This window comes from Manis javanica, chromosome 1 (assembly GCF_040802235.1).
Source record: "Manis javanica isolate MJ-LG chromosome 1, MJ_LKY, whole genome shotgun sequence".
NCBI classification, from domain to species: Eukaryota; Metazoa; Chordata; class Mammalia; order Pholidota; family Manidae; genus Manis; species Manis javanica.
In genome coordinates this window covers 213,524,390-213,546,033 of record NC_133156.1, presented here as the reverse complement: position 1 = coordinate 213,546,033, position 21,644 = coordinate 213,524,390, and the positions used below count along the sequence as shown (strand labels likewise).

At 36.5% G+C, this 21,644-nt stretch overlaps 1 protein-coding gene across 2 annotated transcripts in view; it reads right to left on the bottom strand.

The window, feature by feature from the left end:
• Positions 1-21,644, bottom strand: part of STRN (striatin) — a 110,325-nt gene that overhangs the window by 23,349 nt on the left and 65,332 nt on the right. Inside the window, exons 7-11 of one of the 2 annotated variants that reach the window (XM_073214353.1) lie at positions 20,170-20,305; positions 10,095-10,205; positions 7,898-7,984; positions 7,306-7,449; positions 3,986-4,122 (exon numbers count right to left, since the gene is read on the bottom strand). In XM_073214353.1, coding sequence (XP_073070454.1) covers positions 3,986-4,122; positions 7,306-7,449; positions 7,898-7,984; positions 10,095-10,205; positions 20,170-20,305 — 615 coding nt within the window. The remainder of the gene's footprint in view (positions 1-3,985; positions 4,123-7,305; positions 7,450-7,897; positions 7,985-10,094; positions 10,206-20,169; positions 20,306-21,644) is intronic. The other variant, XM_017670165.3, reaches the window with a different exon arrangement.

The following is a 21,644-nucleotide window of genomic DNA, read 5'->3' as shown; positions in this document are numbered from 1 at the left end:
CAAGTGGTAAAGATACCTCAAGACAAATGCTGGGCATAGAAGCCACAGGGCATAAATCTGCAAAGAAGTAAAAAGCTAACCTTTTCAAAGAATATTTCTTCTCTCTCACTTGCCAACTTTACATTTCCCTGTATGGCCCCAGAAGATGACTGGTTAGCCAGAGACGGGTAAGATTCCTCAAGGGAGGAACAACCTAAGACAGGCACAGTCGCAGGGGGGCAAAATGGGGGATCAACAGAGGTGAAGCTCAAAACCTCACCCCTACTGTTTTGAGAGAAATCTTCTGCATCCGTGGATGTTTTGTTACCCTTGTCTAGCTTGGATTAATATTTAGTCTATAGGTATACACCTGATCATCTATTTGCCCTCTTATAGCACTAAGTTATGTTTTCTACCTTTATCTTGCATCTCCCTACCACTTCAGCATTTTATTAAAAATAATAATAATAATAAGGGAGAAATGTGGGATTCACATATAAATCAAGTATAAAAATCAAACGAATAATCATATTTGACCTGATTGTTTATAGTTCATGATGCATGATCAAAACCGAAAGTTTCTGTGATATGACTGCCCTTGCACTGTTCACCATGTAAGAACTTATTCACTATGTAAGAACTTGCTCACCACGTAAGAACTTGTTTGTTATGCTTCAGAAGATTGGAGACTGTTCAGAATTAGGCTTGGGGTGGATTAATGATTGTGCATCAAGTCCCCTATACAAAATTTTATTGTTGTTAACAACCATTTGATCAATAAATATAAGAGATGCCCTCTCAAAAAAAATAAAAATAAATCAGCACATAAAATGTAAAAAAAAAAAAGTGCAGAACTTCATGAGGGAACAGAACCATGCAGCTAAGCTGCCCTCAGACTACTGACCCACAGAAACCATAAGATAATTCATGTTTGTTGTTTTAAGGTGTTAAGTTTGGTACGATTTGTTATACAGCAATAGATTGCTAATGTCTTAAAATAAAACTAGGAACTATTCTTCAAAACAGACATCACTAAATATTCTAACAATTAATTGCTCTGAAAAAAGAATGAGCTTTCTCTAGAGAAAAGACTGAGCTCCATTATATGTTAGACAAATTCTTTCAGGGTCAGTAGAGGGGAAAAGAGTACCTAATGAGAACTTCTGCTTCTAACCATGATGGGCTAGACTGTTAGGACCAACTCTGTACTGAGCAAAGTAGAAAAGCAGGGCTAAAAATCTGTGAATGGAGAACCAACAAAATAGTGGAGAAAAGCCAAGTCAGGATCCAGGGAAATACAGAGGCCTAAGGAGGCCAAGTATTTGGGATTATTTTTCCCCAGAGGGTGTTTACTGACTCTAGAGGGGATGGCTAAGAGATTGAGGTGTGCCTTTGACACCTTTGCAGTGCAGGGAGATACAAACTAGAGCCCAGGGCTTGGTGAACCATCTTGCTTTGGGCTTTGATTTCAAAGGGCTACATTCTCGATACAGAGGGTAAAGTAGAAGAACACAAGCCCTTGCAGTGACTGTAGACTGACTTTAGAGCATCAAAAACTGAAAATGCGGTGAGATGATCCAGATTTCTGTTGGCTGCAGACATGTGAGAGAAGCAAATACAAGTATACTCCTGGGGAAAGACATCATCTTAGGCCTGAAGTTACTTCTACAGACTATTTTTCAAATATAGTTATTTGGGTCTAATAAAAAATAACCAAGCCCATACAAGATAATAAAACATAAATGAAAATAAGCAGAAACAATACATAACAAAACAGAGCATCTCTGATTCAAACTTTAAAATAATCATGCTTACTATGTTCAAGAAGATAAAAGACAAGATTGAAAATTTTGGAAGATCTGTAAACAATAAAAAAAAAGAACTCTAGAAGCAAAAAATATATCCATAAATAAAATATAATATAAAAAATGTAATTGCAGATTACAAATAGCTAAAGAGAAAAATGAGCAAACTCTGGAAAATGGATTATAAAAAATATCTAGATTGAAGTATGGAAAAACAAAAGATGGAAAATAGAGAGGAAAGAGAAAGAAGACACACAAAGAAGATCTAACAGTATTACTGAATTCCAGAAGGAAGAGAAAGTGGTGCAAAAGCAGTTATATCACAGTTAGCCAAGAAGGTTGAAGAACTTCAGGGTTAAATAAAAAGATAAATCCTGGCTGACAATCAAGGCATAGATCAGTCAGAGAAAAAAAATCACACTACCACTGAATGACCAACAATAGAAATGACAGTTGACGTTAGCAGAAAACGCAATAAAAAAAGACAATGAAATAATATGTTGAGTGCTTAAAATAAAACAAAACAAACACCCTTTCCTATTAGAATTCAATACCAGAGATATTAGTTAACCACTCAGGCAAAATAAAGACAATTTAAGTAAATCAGAAACTGAAAGAACTGCGTACCAGCAGATCTTCACTAAAGAGGTGAGTATTCTTAAGAGTAAAAGAAAGTGATCCCAGATAGACAGAGAATGTTTGAAAAAAGCAAAATGGATGATGTAAAATGGGTAATCCTAACTGAATATGGAATACACAAAATAGTGTATAGGAGATGAATGTATAGAGGAATAAAATATGTAAAAAATATAAGATAATCCATAGATGGGTTTAATTAAACAGGAAAGATATACATACAGGGTGAAAGTTTTTTAAATAGAGGTAAAAGTGTTCTAAAGGTCTCTGCATGTAAAATTTTGATAAGGTGTGTGTGATAATCTCTAGGGTAACAATTAAAAGTAATGGAGAGTGCATAAATGCCAAATGATGGGGGGAGGGGCAAATGATTAAAAAAAAAAAAAGGCAAAAACTGGAGAAAAAAGGTACCAGAATAGGAGGCACAAAAAAAATGGTGGGCTTAAATCCAAATACATCAAGTACTTATTTTAAAAAGAAATTAAATTAAAAAGGTTGTCAAGGTTAGATGGAAAAAACAAATACTGACTAAATAGTGTTTTAAAAAGACAAATGTAAGAAATATAAGGATATAAAAACACTGGAAACAAATGATTTTGTAAAAAAATCTGTATCATATATGTGGAGGGTGGAATGCAAGGAGCCCATTTAGACTAGGTTGCTGTAGTTCCAAGTGAAAAAAAAAAATGGGCTGACACTGGAACATATATGAATGTCAGTTATTTTTGGAGGTAGAACCCAAAAGATTACTAATGTACTTAGTAGCACAGAGAGTGAGTTTTTGCTTTGCAGGCAGAGTGGGTGAGTAGCATTCCTCTTTGGAGTACTTCCTTATCACATTCATGGTCTACTTAGGTATCCATCCTACACTCCCCTAATGTGTGGAAGAAGTACCTTACATTCTCCAACAAAGATAATGAAGTATCAAAGAGAGAGGAATTTAATGAAGAGATAAGATAGGTTGTAAATACTTTTATGAAATAAGCAACTACTTCTCTGACAATTTATTATGAACAATTATACATGCATTTATAAAACAACTGTGTTTGGGATTAAGTAAATGCATGCACACATAAAGGTATAAAGATTTCAACTTTGGTCTAAATTAGACAATTAAACAATGGGTTAGCTGTAAAGTCTGGAAAGCACCCTATATATATCCCTGCCTAACAAGAGTTAAAATCACCTCTCAGCAGGATATTGATAACATACAAAACAAGCAAGACAAATGTTGCCATTAAGCAGGCATGAATCTCAACTCATCATTAGGGCCCTAAAACATAAAACAAAACCCAAATTTGGTAATAAAATTATTTCCCTTATCTAAAAATCAATGAATAAATTAGACTGGCTTATGGATTTAGGTAGAGCCCATAATTTAATCTCCATGATGAAAAAAATTATTTTTTATCTTTATAATATATTCATATTTTCAATATTTGTGATTAAGACTGAACTAAATCCTATGCTTGTGAAAAAGTTTTACCATTTACATCTTTTTCCATAAAATTAACTTATATTTTCAAAAAATGAGTAAAAACAACCAAAATAAAACTACTACTCACATCATAAGTTAGTGAATCTGCTTCATTGGCCACTGTAAGGCCTGCCAATTCTCCAAGTCCCAGTTCACTTTCAAGTGCTTCATCTGCTCCCATGATGAATGACTTCCCAGAAGAAGGAGGAAATGTCAATGCTTCCACTAAAGGCGGAAGACAAAAGTAACATGAAAAACCTCTAAAGAATCAACAGTAAGAACATGTTTACATTTGATTATTTTTAAATGCTTTTGAACACAGTAAAATTCAGTGAGCAGAAAATCCTGAAGAATTGCCTTTTCCCATATCTTAACCATAGCTACAGTATCATCTAGTGGTTTAATGACTGGATTCACTTTATGTTAATTCACTGAGCTGCACCTTCATGACTTCAGCATTTTTTCTGTAGGTATGTTATGCTTCATTTTAAAATGTTTACTTCAAAGGAATTTTTTTAAGTGTCCACTTGAAAACTTTCATTAGCTGACAATTGTGCTTCAAGAGGTCAGACTTACTCAGTGACAAATTTAAATATCCTTATTTTGTAATAGAGCACATATCAATGCAATTCCTTCAGACACATCATAGAAGAACCAGTTAAAAAGAAAATGCTAAATTAAAATGGAGATTTTACTCAACTTGGTCAATAATAAAATAATCACTTTTTGTAAACGCAAATTATTCAGACAAACCATCGAGATGGTCCTTAAGTAGTTTTCTGGAGGTGGTTACTTTACTGATGACAAACATTTATGAATTGACTAGATAATTTAGTAGTATGAACTCTGGTTGCTAAGGAAGGAAATTAAATTTTTCATAAATGAAACAAGTCAACTGTATTAATTAGTATGTGTATAATACAGGATTGTGTTTTCAGCTTTAGATTCAATCATAATTTTTGATTTGGTCATAAATATCTGTTAGAGAAATGAAAGAACAGTTATGTGCTCTGAAAAAGAGTAGTGGCAAAAACTCTACTTAAAATCCTTGTAACAAAGTATAAATTGAGTAAGACTTTTTCAAACCACCATACAATTAAGAGCAATAATAAAAATGGGTTTTATCCAAACACACCACATATTCTCTGAGAGGTTAAAGCAACTCTAAACATTTACCGATGTAAAGTGGGGATTAAATCAGAACAGCAATTTTCATGCCAAATTTCAACCCAATGATTCATGTGAGACTATGATAATACGTCTTCAGACAGGTGTTTTCTGTCTGTTTTGTTTTCAATTCTAGTATTTCCAGATAACTTTGCTCAGGTGTGAAAAAAGAAGACTCTTTAAAATAAAGATTCATGAGATTTGACCAGATACATTATTTGGGCTAATTTAACTAATGCTCCAGAAATGGCCAAGTAAAACCTGGAAACAGAGGAAGGCAATAGCCACTTCCACACACCCCAGGGCCTAAGCCAGGAGACACGAGGGCTGGAGAGAGAGAGAAATATGGGCATAGCTGTCATCTGACTGCCCTTTCAGATTCCTTAGAACTGAAGACTGTCAGTCACATTTCTATCTGCTAACTAAATCATCAACAGTTCTAATCAGTTTTTACAAAATTATTTAACTGTGCCTCTTAAGTATGGCACTGCCTTCTGAATTATTAAAATAAAAAAGTAATTAATGAACATATTTAGCTATGGAAGCTTTTTCTGAAAGTGGACTGGAAACCAAAAAGCATCAGCTACAGGCAATTAAAAACACAATATATTTCTTAAGTGCTTTTTCTATTTCTGAAAACCCTGCACTGAGGGGGAAGGCTTAGGACAAATATTACAGACAATAGGTTATAGATTCGATGCTTCAGTTTTAAGGTTCCTAAATATTTCTTTTCAGTCAAGGGCACTTTCTGTGGCTTATAAAATTCTCTTATACATTTATCATTTAGTAAACAGTATATATTCTACCCCTACTAGTAAAACTATGCAAGATGAAATATCTGAAGAAACTCATCTGGAGTTATTAAAATAAGAGAAAAACTAACTTTTCTTCTTATCTAGACCTGATCTTAGAATAAGTGACACTGATTAAAATTCTCACATCTACAGTGTCGACTGAATTAATCTACTAATGGATAACAAACATACTACTGAGGCCCATGACTTCACATCTTTAACTCAAAAGACATGTCTACATCAAATAAATTGTTCATCTAGAGAATAAAAGTGTAATGTGTGACTGTTATTTAACATATGGGTAATAAATTCCATGTATACTATAATTAACAAATAACTAACCATGTAATGGTCAAAAATTTCACTGAAAAGTAGTCCAAGCATGAAAAGCTACACATCAAAGTCCTATTAATTTATGTCTCTCTAAAAGGCAACTGAACTTAAAAACCAAGAGAAACACCAATGATTTTTCAGTGGCTTTTTCCCAGGTTATTTTCTTCAATTAATAATAATTTGAAGAGGCATACCAACTGAAGATAATTACAGTATTTATATTCAAGGTGATTTTTAATAAAAGTAAATTTTGAAATTTATTCATTAATCATTAAGATTACTTTTATGTAATACTGGATTTTGGGTGCATGTAAGTATGTATTTTAAAATCAATTTCCACAAATAAGCATTTTATACATTTATAAATAGATAAATCAGCACTTCTGTCTAAAAAAGACAGAAAGAACTAAAAAAGACCACAAGACTGGGCTGTAAAACACTGGGAACAATCTAAATATGCAAAAGGGCAATGGTTAAGTATCAAGTATAAAATATTACATGTAATCTTAAAACTATAATTATGAAAATTTTATGATTTCATGTTAAATAAACTAAAACAGAATTTTCTACATGGTGATTATAACTTTGTAAAAAATTATATGCATATAGACAAGGACAGAAAGAGAACAAGGAAGAACAGAAAGTAGAAAACGTGACTTGACTTTCAGCTATCTTTTTCTGTTTCTCATTTATCAATGATAACTTAATTAAATAAAATACCTGAAAATATGTATGTGAGAATCAAACATTTACTACCTATTTATAGACTTCATTTTCTCATTTCTCAATCACACGTTCCTATACATACCAAATACATAGCTTCTGTGGAACTAGAGGATGTTCTAAACTAGAATTTAGGGTTGGTTTTTAAGTTCCTGCACCCTTTTTTCAAGACTTAAAGATTAAAGTTGGAATCAAACTTTCTTGAATATAAGAAAGCCTATATTTGGGGAAGACTATATAGATCATACACTTGTTTATGTTTTATTATTATACAATTTTATTGTATTATATACAATTTTATTATTATAATTCTTCTCTTAGACAGTCCTTTCTAAAAAACTGAATTTATATCCAGGTGCTTTTTGTGCTCCAGAGAGTCTTAAATACTTACCCTCATCTGCCCTATTTATCTCATGTTCAGGAAGCCTGGAGCTGCTCGGTCTGGAAGGTGAACCCACAGATGGCTGCAATGAGGGAAGCTCATCAACATCTCTCAAATTAGCAAGCATATCTTGTAGTTTTGACCTATTGGGCCCTAGCCCAAAAAAGGGGAGGAAGAGAACAAAAAAGAGGAAACAAAATTATTCAACTGCATCATAGTGGTGCCATAAAACATTCACATCTGCCAATATTCACCTTTAAGACTACCCTACTATAGTAAAAAGTAATCATTTTCAAAACTTCTGAATTATTTTAAAAGTTTAGTTCTTGAGAAGAATTCTGTTTTACATGTATTTTTAAAATTAGACTAATGGAATAGCATCACTATTTGCATGAAAAAGAAGGCTCATGTGCAATTTGGACCATTAAAAACAGTATAAATATTGATCTAACTGCAGACAGATACCAGATTGTGAAGCTACTATGTGTGAATTAAACAACAATATCCATTTTTGTTTGTTTGAATTAAGTTACAGTCATTGCCTTACAACCTGATGCTATGGTACCTGAGGTGAAGTCTCATTCCCTGCCAATTTACTTACCTGAAGTTTGATTCTTCATTCTCCCAAATCCCTGTTTTGACTGTTTTATATAGGATAGAGGCTGAAACAGATCTTCGGTAGTTTTTCCTGTTATAAGTTTAATTAAGAATGGGAAAATCTTACCCATAGTCCGTTATGTTTTTTCCCTATACCAGCAAAGAATACAACTATTTTTAGGTAATTTTGACTAATACCTAGAAACATATTTCAAGAAAATATGACTGGAGTACACAATTTGACTGGAAATAATTCTACTACACTGTACTAAAAGCACTCAAATTTTTCCAAGGGGTAACAAGTAGTTCAATAAAAAAAATATTTATGGTGATTTATAAATTAATACTTCACACATCAATTCAAAGCTTTGCTTCAGTTCTGTTAATACATCTTCACTTGTTCTCAGACTACCATTTTATCACAGTATGAAATGACAAATGATAAACAAAATGTGCTGAACCTCAGTTCTATATAGTCCTTCTATCTTCAGTGAAAGACATTAAAATTTCTCCCCCTAGAGAGCCATTTTTCTATGCCAAACTAAAAAATTATTTGTTTTATGCCTGAATATGGATCATAATCCCCAGATTCAAGAAATTCAAAAGCTTCTATTGGTAAGAATACTGTTCCAGTCAAATGGTGCAGTTTTAGACCATTAGGTGCTAAATTCCAACTATAACAGTGCCTTGATACTTGCCAAATATAAAAAACTGAATCATCAATATAATAGTAGATGGATTCTACATAAATCCTAGATACCTTTCCAATAGAAAGATCTTTTACATCTCAAGACATATATTATTATAGCATAATGACTTAAATACATCAACTTTAAGTCAATGTGAAAATTATTCTCCTTGTTTCTCATGTATGATATACAAATTTTCCTCAAAATTTGTTTTGCTGGTTTGTTTTCAGTTTAGCAGAAAAGCCATAACAAATGTCTCACTATTATTTAAATTTTATCAGTATATTTGGATAAGAGGTACAAAATGTTCTTATGTTTTAATATTAATCATTCTCATTGTGATTTAATTTATATTGAGACATCAAATGACATCATCTCTCACTTATATAACGGTTGGTACGATGACATTACCAAGAACCACTGACTTTTTATCCATTCAAGCTACATACTTGTAAATTCTAAGGTATTTTAAATAAAGATTTAAATGTTTATAAGTGACTATGAGATTTAAAAGAATGTTCTAACAGGAATGAATGGTCTTTGATAAGCCTTAGCATCACTATAAAAAAATAAAAAAAGACAGGACATTCTTTCAGTCTTCTGCAACTTGTAAATACATGTCTCATTAAGCTGGATTTTAATCTCAACTTATATTCTTTAATATTCTAGAGGGTGAAACTCCTATTGCCATATTTTTCATAGTCAGTGAAAGTGGAAACACAAGGAAGTATTTAGTCTTGATTCCCTAAATAAGGTGTTTGTGATGGTCTTCAGGGATGTCTAAAAGCTTCTGTATTTCCACTTTATACACTTAACTAGATCTACTGCTAAACTTACTAATAATTTGCATAATGAACTATATATATATATATGATTCAAAGGGCTAGAAATTTCATTTCTGCCTCCATTTTTTGATGTGGCATATGTTATTGAAAACACAAATGCTAATTGGTAATATTATAAATAAAAAATTTTTAATTAGAAAATAAATACTTTTAAAAGTTGTGTAGTTGACTCTCTGCCCTGTACAGCAGATAGCGGTGATAGCAAATGAGCTGTGTGTTATAAACACACAGAATATTCAGGGGTAGAAATTAACTTTCTTTCTGTCTCCAAGATCTAAAGTTAAGAGCAATAATTTTGGTGGATTGCCATAAGACCTGTAATTTAAAACTGTCGACAGTGAAAAATCTTTGTTGTAATAATAAGCACATATACTTTTAAAAATGAAGTTATTGCTATGTTTGAATACACAGTCCCACACTACCATGAGGCTCTGGATTTATTATTGGGATATATTATGATACCATAATCACATGCATGGCTTGTTTTCTGTAAGTTCATAATCAAATAGCTGACCATTTAATCTCAACCCCTGAGAACAGGTGAAAGGAAAGAGGTCAGGAGCAGAAAAGAAAAAGAGTAAGTAGTTTTAGGAAAACATTGAAAAAAAATTGGGGAATGCAAAAGAGGCAAGATTTATGATTTACAGATACAATGTTTTCCACTTACTCTTCACCCCCTTTTTCCCCTTTCTCTCCTTTTTGTATTGTTCCTTGAGTTTGGTAATTACTCCCTGGTCCACATTCCAGGCTTCAGGCATGAGACACTGGTCTTCCTTTTCTAAACAGAGTGAAACAAATGAAACAGCCTTTTTCAATAAAATATTGAACACACTAAGTCAATTCACTTTTATGTCAATGAATGACATAATAACCATTTTTCTTCATTGTATCACTAATTTTTAAAAGTTATTGCTTATTAATTAGATATATAAGTCACACAAAATGCAGTATCTAAGAAACAATGATCACTTCAATGTCCTAGGTAATATTAAATTTCCTTTAAAAGAGACATAGGAAAAAAACTACCCAGAAGATTTGAATGACTTTTAGTAAATTAAGCCCAAAAACTCTGTAATCAAGAACCTCTCATTTTCATCCCATTTTCTAAATTCATTTAGGACTGACTCACAAAAAACATTTCCTATTAATTTATGTAATGAGTGAAGATTATTAAGAAATTGTACAAAACAGTCTTTGATGATATTTTCATGCCAAAAATTTTACATCCTGAAATGTTCATCAGCAAATGATTGTATTCATTTTACAGGTCTTACAAATAACACTGTAAGCTTATCAAGCAACCTTCATTCAAAATATCAAACAATTTTAGTGATTTAGTTAGTTTACAAATTCCTAAAACAGGAAGTTAAGCTTCTAGTAGAAAAGAAATTAAATCATTAATTTTCACTATTTCAGGACAAGAAAATTTAAAGAATAAATGTTGAATATTTTATGTTTACTCTAAATTAACTTATAGACCACATGTTATCTAAGTGCTAGCTCAGAACTTTTGCTTAAACTCAAGACTCATAAATCCAACTGCTAACTATGTTTCCATTAGGAAGTCTAACAGATATCTCAAACTAGTTATAAAAAAACAAAACTCTCTGTCTCCCACATTCAGTCTCTCCCATCCACAATATTCCCCATCTTATATGATGGCAATGTCATACTTCCATTTGCTCAAATTAAAAAACGTACCTTTCTTTCACACCCGACATCAAAATTTCAGGAAATATTGTTTTCTCTACCTTCAAATACATCCAGAATCTGCCTACGCAGCACATCCACTACTTCTCTAATCACTCTCTCTGACTAGAATTACTGCAGTAACTGTCCCCTCTCGCCTCCAGGCCTATTATCAATACTGGTTGCCCTAGCGGTCAAATCTAAATAGAGCAGCCATAATGATGCTTTAAAATAAGTCAGATCATGTCGCCCTTCTCCTCAAATCTCTCTCACAGTTCCCCATTTCACCAGTGGTTTACATGACTCTACATAATTTGCTCATTTCTAACTACATTCCCCTTAGAATTACTGCTCCAGCCACCCTTCCTCAAATTCTCAAGTGTAACAGGATTCTACTATCTTAGGGCACTTGCTCTGGCTTTCTTCTCCCCAAAAACTCCTTCCCCCATACCATGGAGCTAACTCCCTCATCAACTTCAAGTCTTGTTCAAATGTTACCCTCTTGATGGGGCTTACCAGGACCACACATTTAAAATTTTAAATCCCACCTGTGGGTAAAATTGCCAATATTTCTAGAATCCCTCATTTGGCCTCAGTCCATCTCCATATCAATAGGTGTTTACAAGGGGCAGGTGGAGAGGCAAGCATGCCAGGACAGGAAAGGTTTAGGCCTCCCCAGCCGAAAAGGGAGAGAAACCGGCGAGAGGTGATCAGTGGCCACAGAGAGACAAACGGAACCAGGCTTCTTGTGAGCAATAAAGGCTTTCTCCCCATTCAGTTTTTCCCTCAACTGATTTTCATTTCACAGGTTTATTTGCCCTGGGCTGGGAAAGCGCTTTCCCCTGGGAGTTAGACCTGGAGTAGTTGGCAGGATCTCTCAACCCAAACTCCATCTTCACGGATGTGATGCTTGGGTGGGCTGCCCCTAGAGATGGTGGGGAGACAACCAGAAACACCTCTGTGGCTGGTACAGCTTCACCCAGCAACCCCCTACCATGGGGCTTCCACTCAGGGAGCCCCTACTGGGGAATTGGTCTAGGGTAAAGTGCCTCCTAGACGAGTGGGTTACTCCTCAGAACTGGGGAAGGGTGGAGACACCAGAAGCTGGGGAATTAGCTCTCTGTGAGGTAGGGGACTACTTAGGGGCCCTAAATTGCCGTGTGTCAACAGGGATTGTGGGGTTGTTGTTTCTCAAGGCATTGGAAAGGGTTACTGAGGAGGGAGACATCCTTTGGCGTCACTTGGAGGAGCTGGACAATGAGCTATGGGATACTCTTAAGAAAAACAGTCATTGAGAACTGAGATTACGCTACTGAAAGACAAGTTAGTGGCAAGGGAGAAGGAGGCAGGAGAATCGAAGCTGCAGGAGGCCATGGGGAAGGGGGAGGAAGGAGTGGTGCCTTCAGCCCTAGTGATGGCACCACCCAAGGCACCAGTCCCTCCCATGTTAAAGACCCAACAAGTTGTAATTAAGAAAATCAAAACACAACAACCCCGGGTTACTAGGCATGGAGCAGACCCCTCCCCAGGTTGTGGAGCACTCCATGTCATACCCCATACCTAGGTGAGCGGGTGGATTTGAGCATCCAGGTTTGGCAGAAGCTGTCGGAACCTCTGCCTACATGGCTTTTGCATCTTTGGGATATGGGGGTGGAAAACATTGTTATGTCAGGTTCTGAAATGGGCAGATTGGCTTCCCTGATGACTCACATCTTCCCTCCAGTAGCAGTTGCAAAGCGCCCATCACACCTCAGGGAATCAGGCACTTCTGGATAGGCTAACAGAAACTATAAGGGCAGTTTGGCCTAATCAGGGTGATTTACCATACTTACCCACTAGCTGGAAAACATATGCAGAGCTCCAGCAGGTGTTATGGGATCTGGGCATGAAAAATGTCATCTATAGTATCGGACCCCCCAGGGCCATGAAGAGGAGTTGTTCACCAGAGGAATGAGAAATCTGGTGCTTCATACAGCTCCCCCACCCCTCTTTGGGCTCCCAGTGACTGTTCTCACCCCCTACATAGGGCGACCCATAAGTGAGGTTACTCATACTTTAGCAGATCTGGGGGAGGTTGAAACAATAAAAGCACAGAAAGAAGTACAGTCTAAGGCTGAAAGGGCCCCATGAAGGTCTTGAGGACTCAGATGTGGGCTGACTTGATAAAGGTGGGAGCAGTGAAAGAAAAAATTGATGGGCAGTCTAATAGGACCTTTTAGGAACTGTGGCACCAATTAAAGCCAGAGCAGCAGTTCTAGCCACTGAGGTCCAAGACATGGAAGCCAGAGGCAAAGCCCTATGGCTGGCCTGTGTGCCTGCAGGACTTCCTGGGGGAGGACATGCAAAACCCACCTGGACTTTTGCCAGAAGACAGTTTGGAGTTACGATTTGACAGAGGGGAGGGTCAAGGCATCTGCCTTGGAGGGCTGGCTGGAGCCTCTTGCAACAGAGGTCCCATGTTGAATGAATGATCAGTCCCCAGTGGATATGTAGTGTCCTGGCTCTAGTGGACACAGGAACCAGATGCTCCTTGGTTTACTGTGACCCTGAGTGGTGTTCTGAGGCCCCCACTCCTATACAGGGGTGGAGCTGTGAGAATAGAATAAGCCTGAACCTCCTTGGGAACAGGGAAGTCTAATGTTGTGTATGATGTTATGCTCACCTCTGATTCTCTTACAGATAACTGTGGCATTACCACAAGAGGTTTTGAGTCTTGTAGCCTACTGGAGTGTTTATCCTGCACTTGGCACAAATTCTGAAGCCCTTGGGCCCCTTGGCACATGAGGGCATCAGGTGGGGCTGGGAGAAAACGTGCAATTACCTCCACTATTGCAAAATGGACAAACTAAATGTCCGCATAACTGGGGCCTCTAGCAACAACTTGTTGGCCATTTGCATTGGCATCCCCAGGGAATGATGGAGCAGACAATTGGGTTAGGGCAGAAGACAATGTGGACTGTAGTCTGTCAGTGAGGCCTGCCTCTGCCTGGTAGGAAATCATTATGTGACTGAGTCCCACAGCAACCTGGAGACTACATGGCTCTGGACATTTTGACACATGGCCCAGCAATGTCTGGCCTTTCTGACACCTTTGGGGATGACTCCTGAGAGCTGGCCTCTTATGTGTGCCTGGAGTAACAGCAGAGTGGCCCCCAAAGGTCATGGTACTGTACCCAAACAGCTGGAAGGTAAAAGCACTTTCCAGGGAAGTTGTGTCTTATTATTATGGCCAGTGCCTGTGTTTCCAGTAATGCTACATCTACCCCGTTCCTGCCAGTCCTATCACAGGTCCACTCTCTTGCATGCATCTTACTTGATGGACAAATATTGTCTATGCTGGTGTTCATCTACATTCCTTGCAGCTCGGACCCACCCCATCCATGGCTGCAGCTGCTGCTTGCTGAGCATGCATGGAGCTCCCTACCAGTTCAGCTGTTGGCCTCCTGTGGAATGGGCAAGCTATGCACTTAATCTGAATAGGACTTTGAACCTACCTGGATCCTCCAGCTTGAGGGTCATCATGATTCTATTGCTGTTGCTACTATACATTATTAGTCTGGTTACAGTGCTCCAGCTTTCTCATACAGGAGCCATTGTGGAAGATGGGAAGTGAGTAGATTGGAGGCAGATTTCTAGAGGGGTGGGCTGTGGGTAAAACTGCAATCCAGAACCTCTTGCCTGGCCTTAGTCTATCTTCATATCAACAGGGGCTGATAAGCAAAGGAGAGAAGCCATTCTCTCCTTACTCCATCTGCATATCAACAGGTATTTACAAGGGGAGAATGGAGAGATGAGTGCACAGGGACAGGAGAGGTTTTTGGCCTCCCCCATCAGAATGAGACTGAAATGGGCACGAGGGGAGTTGTGGCCAGAGAAAGAGAGACAAACAAAGCCAAGCTTATGAGCAATAAAGGCTCTCTCCCCATCTAGTTTTTCCCTCGACTGATTTTGGTTTCACAGGTTTATTTGCTCTGGGCTGGGAATACATTTTTCCCCAGGAGTTACACCACCCCAATGACAGAACTCTCTATCCCCCTTACTCTGTTCTATTTTTTTTTTTTTTGAGAGGGCATCTCTCATATTTATTGATCAAATGGTTGTTAACAACAATAAAATTCTGTATAGGGGACTCAATGCACAATCATTAATCAACCCCAAGCCCAACTCTCGACAGTCTCCAATCTTCTGAAGCATAACGAACAAGTTCTTACATGGTGTCTGTTCTACTTTTTTTTTTTTTATTTCCCATAGCATTTATCACCTTGACATACTATATATATATCATTTATCATGTTTATTGCTTATTGCCTGTAGACTGTATGGACTATAGGGGTAGGATTCTTCACCAAAAGACCTGGCACACAGAAGACACTTGATCAATATTTGTTGAATGATAAGAATAAAATGAAATGAATCACAACAAATAGGAATCTATTTTTAACAAATTAAGTTTCAACACACAGTTTAAAAAACTGTTTGGGCCTCTGAATATACTAAAGACAATATATTTTAAAAACTCAATGTTTTTATAGATTTTATAATCTATCAATAGTAGAAAGTTTCTATTTTTCCAGAAAGGTCTAACAATTTAAAATGTTCACCAAACTTTCATGTTCTTAATAAATTAAAATGTGTGGCTTTTGGATCCTAGAATGTCTTTAGTTTTTAAGTAAAAATTTAGCCTTATCATAATTTTAATAAGACTCATAACAACAACAGTAATGGAAGATCATGGAAGATGTATGGTAAAATCTATTTACTTGCCAGAAATTAATGAGATTCTTAACATAAGTGTATTCACTCTTAAATTAGGGGAGTGGGAATAAAAGAAGGACTTTATTTTTTATTTTTTAGAAAGTGTCTATGTTTTTTTTATTAAGATATCATTGATATACAATCTTATGAAGGTTTCACATGAGCAACATTGTGGTTATTTACATTCACCCATATTATCAAGTTCCCACCCACCCCACTGCAGTCACTGTCCATCAGCGTAGTAAGATGCTATAGAGTCACTATTTGTCTTTTCTGTGCTATACTGCCTTCCCCGTGATATGCCATATTATGTGTGCTGATCATAATGCCCCTTAAAATGTGTGGCTTTTGGATCCTAGAACGTCTTTAGTTTTTAAGTAAAAATTTAGCCTTATCATAATTTTAATACATTCATCACCAGTCCCCCTCCTCCCTACTCCCTTCCCTTTCGTAATTGCTAGTCCCTTAAAAGAAGCACTTTAAATGATGTCCATGCAACTAAACAAGATTTGCAATCTAGTTTTGTTAAGCACTTAAAAGTTAAATGCTTTGAAGTTGAATCACAAAATTCTTAAAACATGCAAGACCAAATTCCTGACAGTCAACTGGAACACTCAATACTCATACTCATAAGCTTAAGTAGTATACTACTAAAGGAAAGCTTAAATGCAGGAACAGTTATTCATGTTTTCACTAGTAACAACATAGCAGGTTAGGTTAAAATGTACATACATGTATCATATATATATACTCTGGGCCACTACTCACTCACCCTTTAAAACAAAGAAAGTTACACAAGGAACAATACAGCTGTCTTTGAGAAAAAATGAGTCCCAAAAATCCTTGAAATAAGACTACAATGAAAAGAGCCAACTATTAATTATGGAGATATGTGACCATTCTGAGAAAGATGTTAGTGTAGTGTTAGGTAGAAAGACACCTGAGCAGCTGGAAAGGGGAAGATAAGTTTCAAGGAAAAAAAAAAAATACCCATCTTGCTGCACTGACAGTATTGGGGTATGCGTGGGGACTTGATAATATGGGTAAATGCAGTAACCACATTGTTTTTTTCATGTGAAACCTTCATAAGAGTGTATATCAATAATACCTTAATAAAAAATAAAAATAAAAAAATGCCCAAACTCTGCCCAGGCAGGGAGTCCCATGTGAAGACTACAAAGGCTTTGCAGGGAGATAACTTCTTGCCTATCGGGGACCAGGACAAACCAGTCCCAGCGAGGTCCCAATGCCTGTGCAATCGAACAAAACTAAGAACCACCCCAACCACATCTCCTGATAGTCTCATTGAAATAAAATTGCGGTTTTTGCTCCCCTCCTTGGGCTTTTCTGTATGCATTTTGGTTAAAGACATGCACACCAAGAGGAGGAATGGATGTTTAACTAGAGCTGTCAATTAAATGACCTCACCTGTCAATCAAAAGAAGTGCCTCCCAAACAACCTAAGACAGGCACAGTCGCAGGGGGGCCATCAGGTGAGAATTTGGGGATCAACAGAGGTGAGGCTCAGAACCTCACCCCCCCTGCTTTGAGAGAATCTTCTGCATCTGTGGATGTTCTGCTGCCCTTGTCTAGCCTGGATTAATACTTAGTCCATAGGCACACACCTGATCATCTGATCATCTACATTTGCCCTCTTACAGCACTAAACTATGTTTTCTACCTTTATCTTGCATCTACCTACCACTTCAGCATTTTATTAAAAATAAAAATAATAATAATAATAAAGGGAGAAATGTGGGATCAACATATAAATCAAGTACAAAAATCAAACGAATATTCATATTTGACCTGATTGTTTATAGGTCATAATGCGTGATCAAAACCGAAAGTTTCAGTGATGAATGCCCTTGTACTGTTCACCATGTAAGAATTTATTCACTATGTAAGAATTCGTTCACCATGTAAGAACTTGTTCGTTATGCTTCAGAAGATTGGAGACTGACGAGAATTAGACTTGAGATGGATTAATGATTGTACATTGAGCATTGACCCCCCCTATACTGAATTTTATTGTTGTTAACAACCATTTGATCAATAAATATGAGAGATGCCCTCTCAAAAAAAAGAAGTGCCTCCCAGTTAGGTGGTGATAAACAGGTGCTCCTCTCTTGGGGTGTATTCAAATAAAACTGCCTCTGTCTGCCTAGGATCTGGCCCATTCCTGCCTTGGGTATATTCAAGTAAAACTCCCTCTGCTTCACTACTGTGTCTCTGCCTTTCAATTCTTTGTTGCAGCAGGGACAAAAACAGAGAAAAAATTAACCTGTAACAGTAACACAGTAGATCTAGCCATACTGATAGAACTGTTGTTGCCTAAAATATCTAAGTAACTTGGTATATAAGCTCAGTGGGGAATAAGATAAGAAAAAGACTTGCTTTGTAACTTCCTCTGGTTTCCCCTTTGCTCTGTTGAAAAAAAATGTCTGTAACTAAACAGCTACTGTATTCTTCAATGACTAAGTATTTATACCAAATAATTCTTCAAAAACTTGCCACAAAGGAAAAGAAGTGGCATCATCAGATTCCCTGAAAGCCCCAAGGAAAGATCCAAGAAAAATAAATGTAATTACCTTCAATTCCAAGCCATCTGACACCAAATGCAAGGGTGTCTTTGTTCCCTACATATATCTATAACAATAACAATATCATACAAAGCAGTAATAGTATAACTCCAGTCAGGTTCCTGGACTCGATTCCAATGTGTGTTAAGTATGTGGCAGGGGGTCTTCCCACACATACTAACACGAAGCAATTCTAAAAACACAAGCAGGGTGTCCAAGAACTCAACTCAATTCTGATGCCACCTGCCTGGACACAGCACCAGATTCCCCAGTTAAGGGTCTGTCCTACAAGACTGCCCTCCACCCCCGACTCCAGATGCTGGGCGCAAGCCCCAGGCAGTTCTGTGCTTCTGGCCTATCATCTACAGGTTGGAGGTTCCCATGGCCTCCCACTTAGGTTCGATTAATTTGCTAGAGCAGCTCACAGAACTCAGGAAAACACTTATGTTTATCAGTTTAATAAAGGATACCATAAAGGACACAAGTTAACAGCCAGATGAAGACTTGGGCAAGGTCCTAAATAAAGGAGGTTCTCTCCTTGTGGAGCTTGGGGCCTGGCTTGGTGGCACATGGAAGCGTTCCAGTTCCCCAAGCATAGAAGCTCTCTCTGACCAAGAAGCAGGGCCCAACCCAGCAGAGCAGGCAGAGCAGAGCACAGCAGACAGAGTGAGCAAAAAGCTCCTCCGAGGTTTTGTGAGGGCTTCATTGCACATAATCATGACTGACTAAATTACTGGCTGATTCAGCTTCCAGCCCCTGCCTTGGATGGGGATCTGAAAGTCAGTCTCTCATTAACATGACAAAACACCTGTTTTACCTTTACAACTGTAGTGTTTTCAGGACCTGTGGATAAAGATAAAATATACCTGGAAAATACACATTTGGTCATGTGAGTGACCAAATACGTATTTCTTATAATTCACTGTATGACATTACTAATTCTCTAACCTCATCTGTCTTTAAAGTATAAAGTATATTCTGTAACTAAGGGAGTCCTGGAATTCTACAACCTCAAGAAAAGATTTTCTCTCATTCTCACTACCTGTCAGACTGTCTCTCTTACTCACACATACACATATACCTGATGGAACCGATTACTTTAGAAGAAGTTATCACAATCCTACCTAATTGATAGCAACAATTCATTTCTAAACTCCTAGAAAGACCTGTGCTAAAAAACTTTCCCCCAAAATACTTGTCTTAACTCCTGCTAATTGTTCAAAATAAATTCATTTAGAACAATTTGTGCAAAAAAGAATTGTATGCCTTGTACAAATTGATAAAACCTTACTAGAATGATTGTAATTTTTTAGTTTATAATTCTTTTTGCACAGATGATAGAGATAAGATCTCTAAAACCTCTATTACATTCTCATATTCAATTTCCACAAAATCTAGATCTGCAAAAGTTCTACTGTTTAGACAGAGAACATTCTGTATATGATTTCAAATTATTCTCACATTATATTGCTTATTTTGAAAAAAAAGATGAGTTGACTAGTTGTACAATCTCTTTAAACACAGAGACAGACAGACATACACACACACAACACACAAGGGGTAAAAGTTAACAGTAGTAAAAAATTCATACATCCATATGAGTTCAACATTGCAACATTGTAAGAGATTTAAAGTGTTATTCAAGATTTTGCCCTCCTGGTAAGATATTCTCTTATGTACTTAACACCTCTGGTTGGATCCGGTGTGCTTCCTTACCCCAGTCTGTTCCATCGCCGGCACTTCTGGATTCAGTGTCCCCTTCCTCTGATGTAATCAAGAAGTCAAATTCCTTTAGAGCTTCTTTTGTATCTCGGTCTTCACTGCTATCAGGCAATGCTTTTTTCCTAACAATCTAATAAAAAATATGGTAAGTTAAAATACTAGGATATACTATGGAATTAATTTAAATATGAAGATGGCATCCCTTTTACCACTGAATGAGAAAAAACAATTACTGTTTTCCTCACAAAGTCTATCTTTATTGTGTAAATAACTGTAATACTTAATCAAACTCCCATGAAAAACACAGATATCATTTTTAAAAGATTACACATTTTAAAGTAGTATTTTAAATTTTGGTCAATGACGGGCTTGTTTAATTAAACTAATGGGATCATATATTGAAAACACTGGAATATAAGACATATATTTAAATTACAGATAAATGAAAAATGTCCCTGTCACATTACTGTATTATGAGAACCACACAACCAAATCTCACATTTCTTAGATACAGTCTGTGCAGTATGCAGACATTTTAATCTGGCCAAACATGAAATACTTCATGAAACACTGCAAGAGTTTTTAGAGTATTACCATGATAAATTTTAACTCTATTACATTATTCCCTTGCAAAACCTAACATCACAAAAGCTACAAATTCAAATGCATGCCTCAAGACTTAGAAGGTATTCTGTTTGCAGGTGGCAGTGGGGAGGACACTTTATTTCTACTGTCTCAATTTTCTCAAATATTTCTCTATATATTCAAATTTTTCCTAAAACATTAATCATTCAGAGACTTGACTTAGATTTAATAGCAAATCTGGTAAGGGCTATTAAGTCTCATTTTTATTTATTTAGGACTATTTCCCTGGAATCACAAATCCACTTGGAGTTAAGCTTAATGCATGCAGAGATGATTTTGGAGATCTATATCACAATCCTCTTTATGAATGATCTCCTTTTTAGTCACCACCACCAGAAGCCCAAAGAAATCAGGATGACTGGTTTGTAGCTTCTTTAGATAATATGGACTCAGTATCTCAACTTCTCTAGACCTCAGCTTCTTCATGCAAAACAGAAAACACATTGTCTGATCAAACTATGTCACTGGGCTATTGAGTGGTTTAAAATTATAAATGTTCAACAGACAGATCACTGGGCATAGACTACACAGTCTAAAAATAGACTCTAATAAGAGAGAAACAAATACCTGATTTGTATGGCCCTGTTCTCACACTCATTGCTGATATTACTTATCAATCACAGCACTTTGGCATTTTTCATCTAAACCACATATAGCCTTGGAAATCCTTCTCAGGTCAGCACCCCAGAAAGCCACTCAACAGAAGAAAACTGGCAAATTTTCTGTAAATGAAACCTAATCTGTCTTATTTTCCTGATATATATAAAAACTAAATAGGAGAACTTAAGGATTCTATAATGTTAGGATAATTGGTATTATTTAGA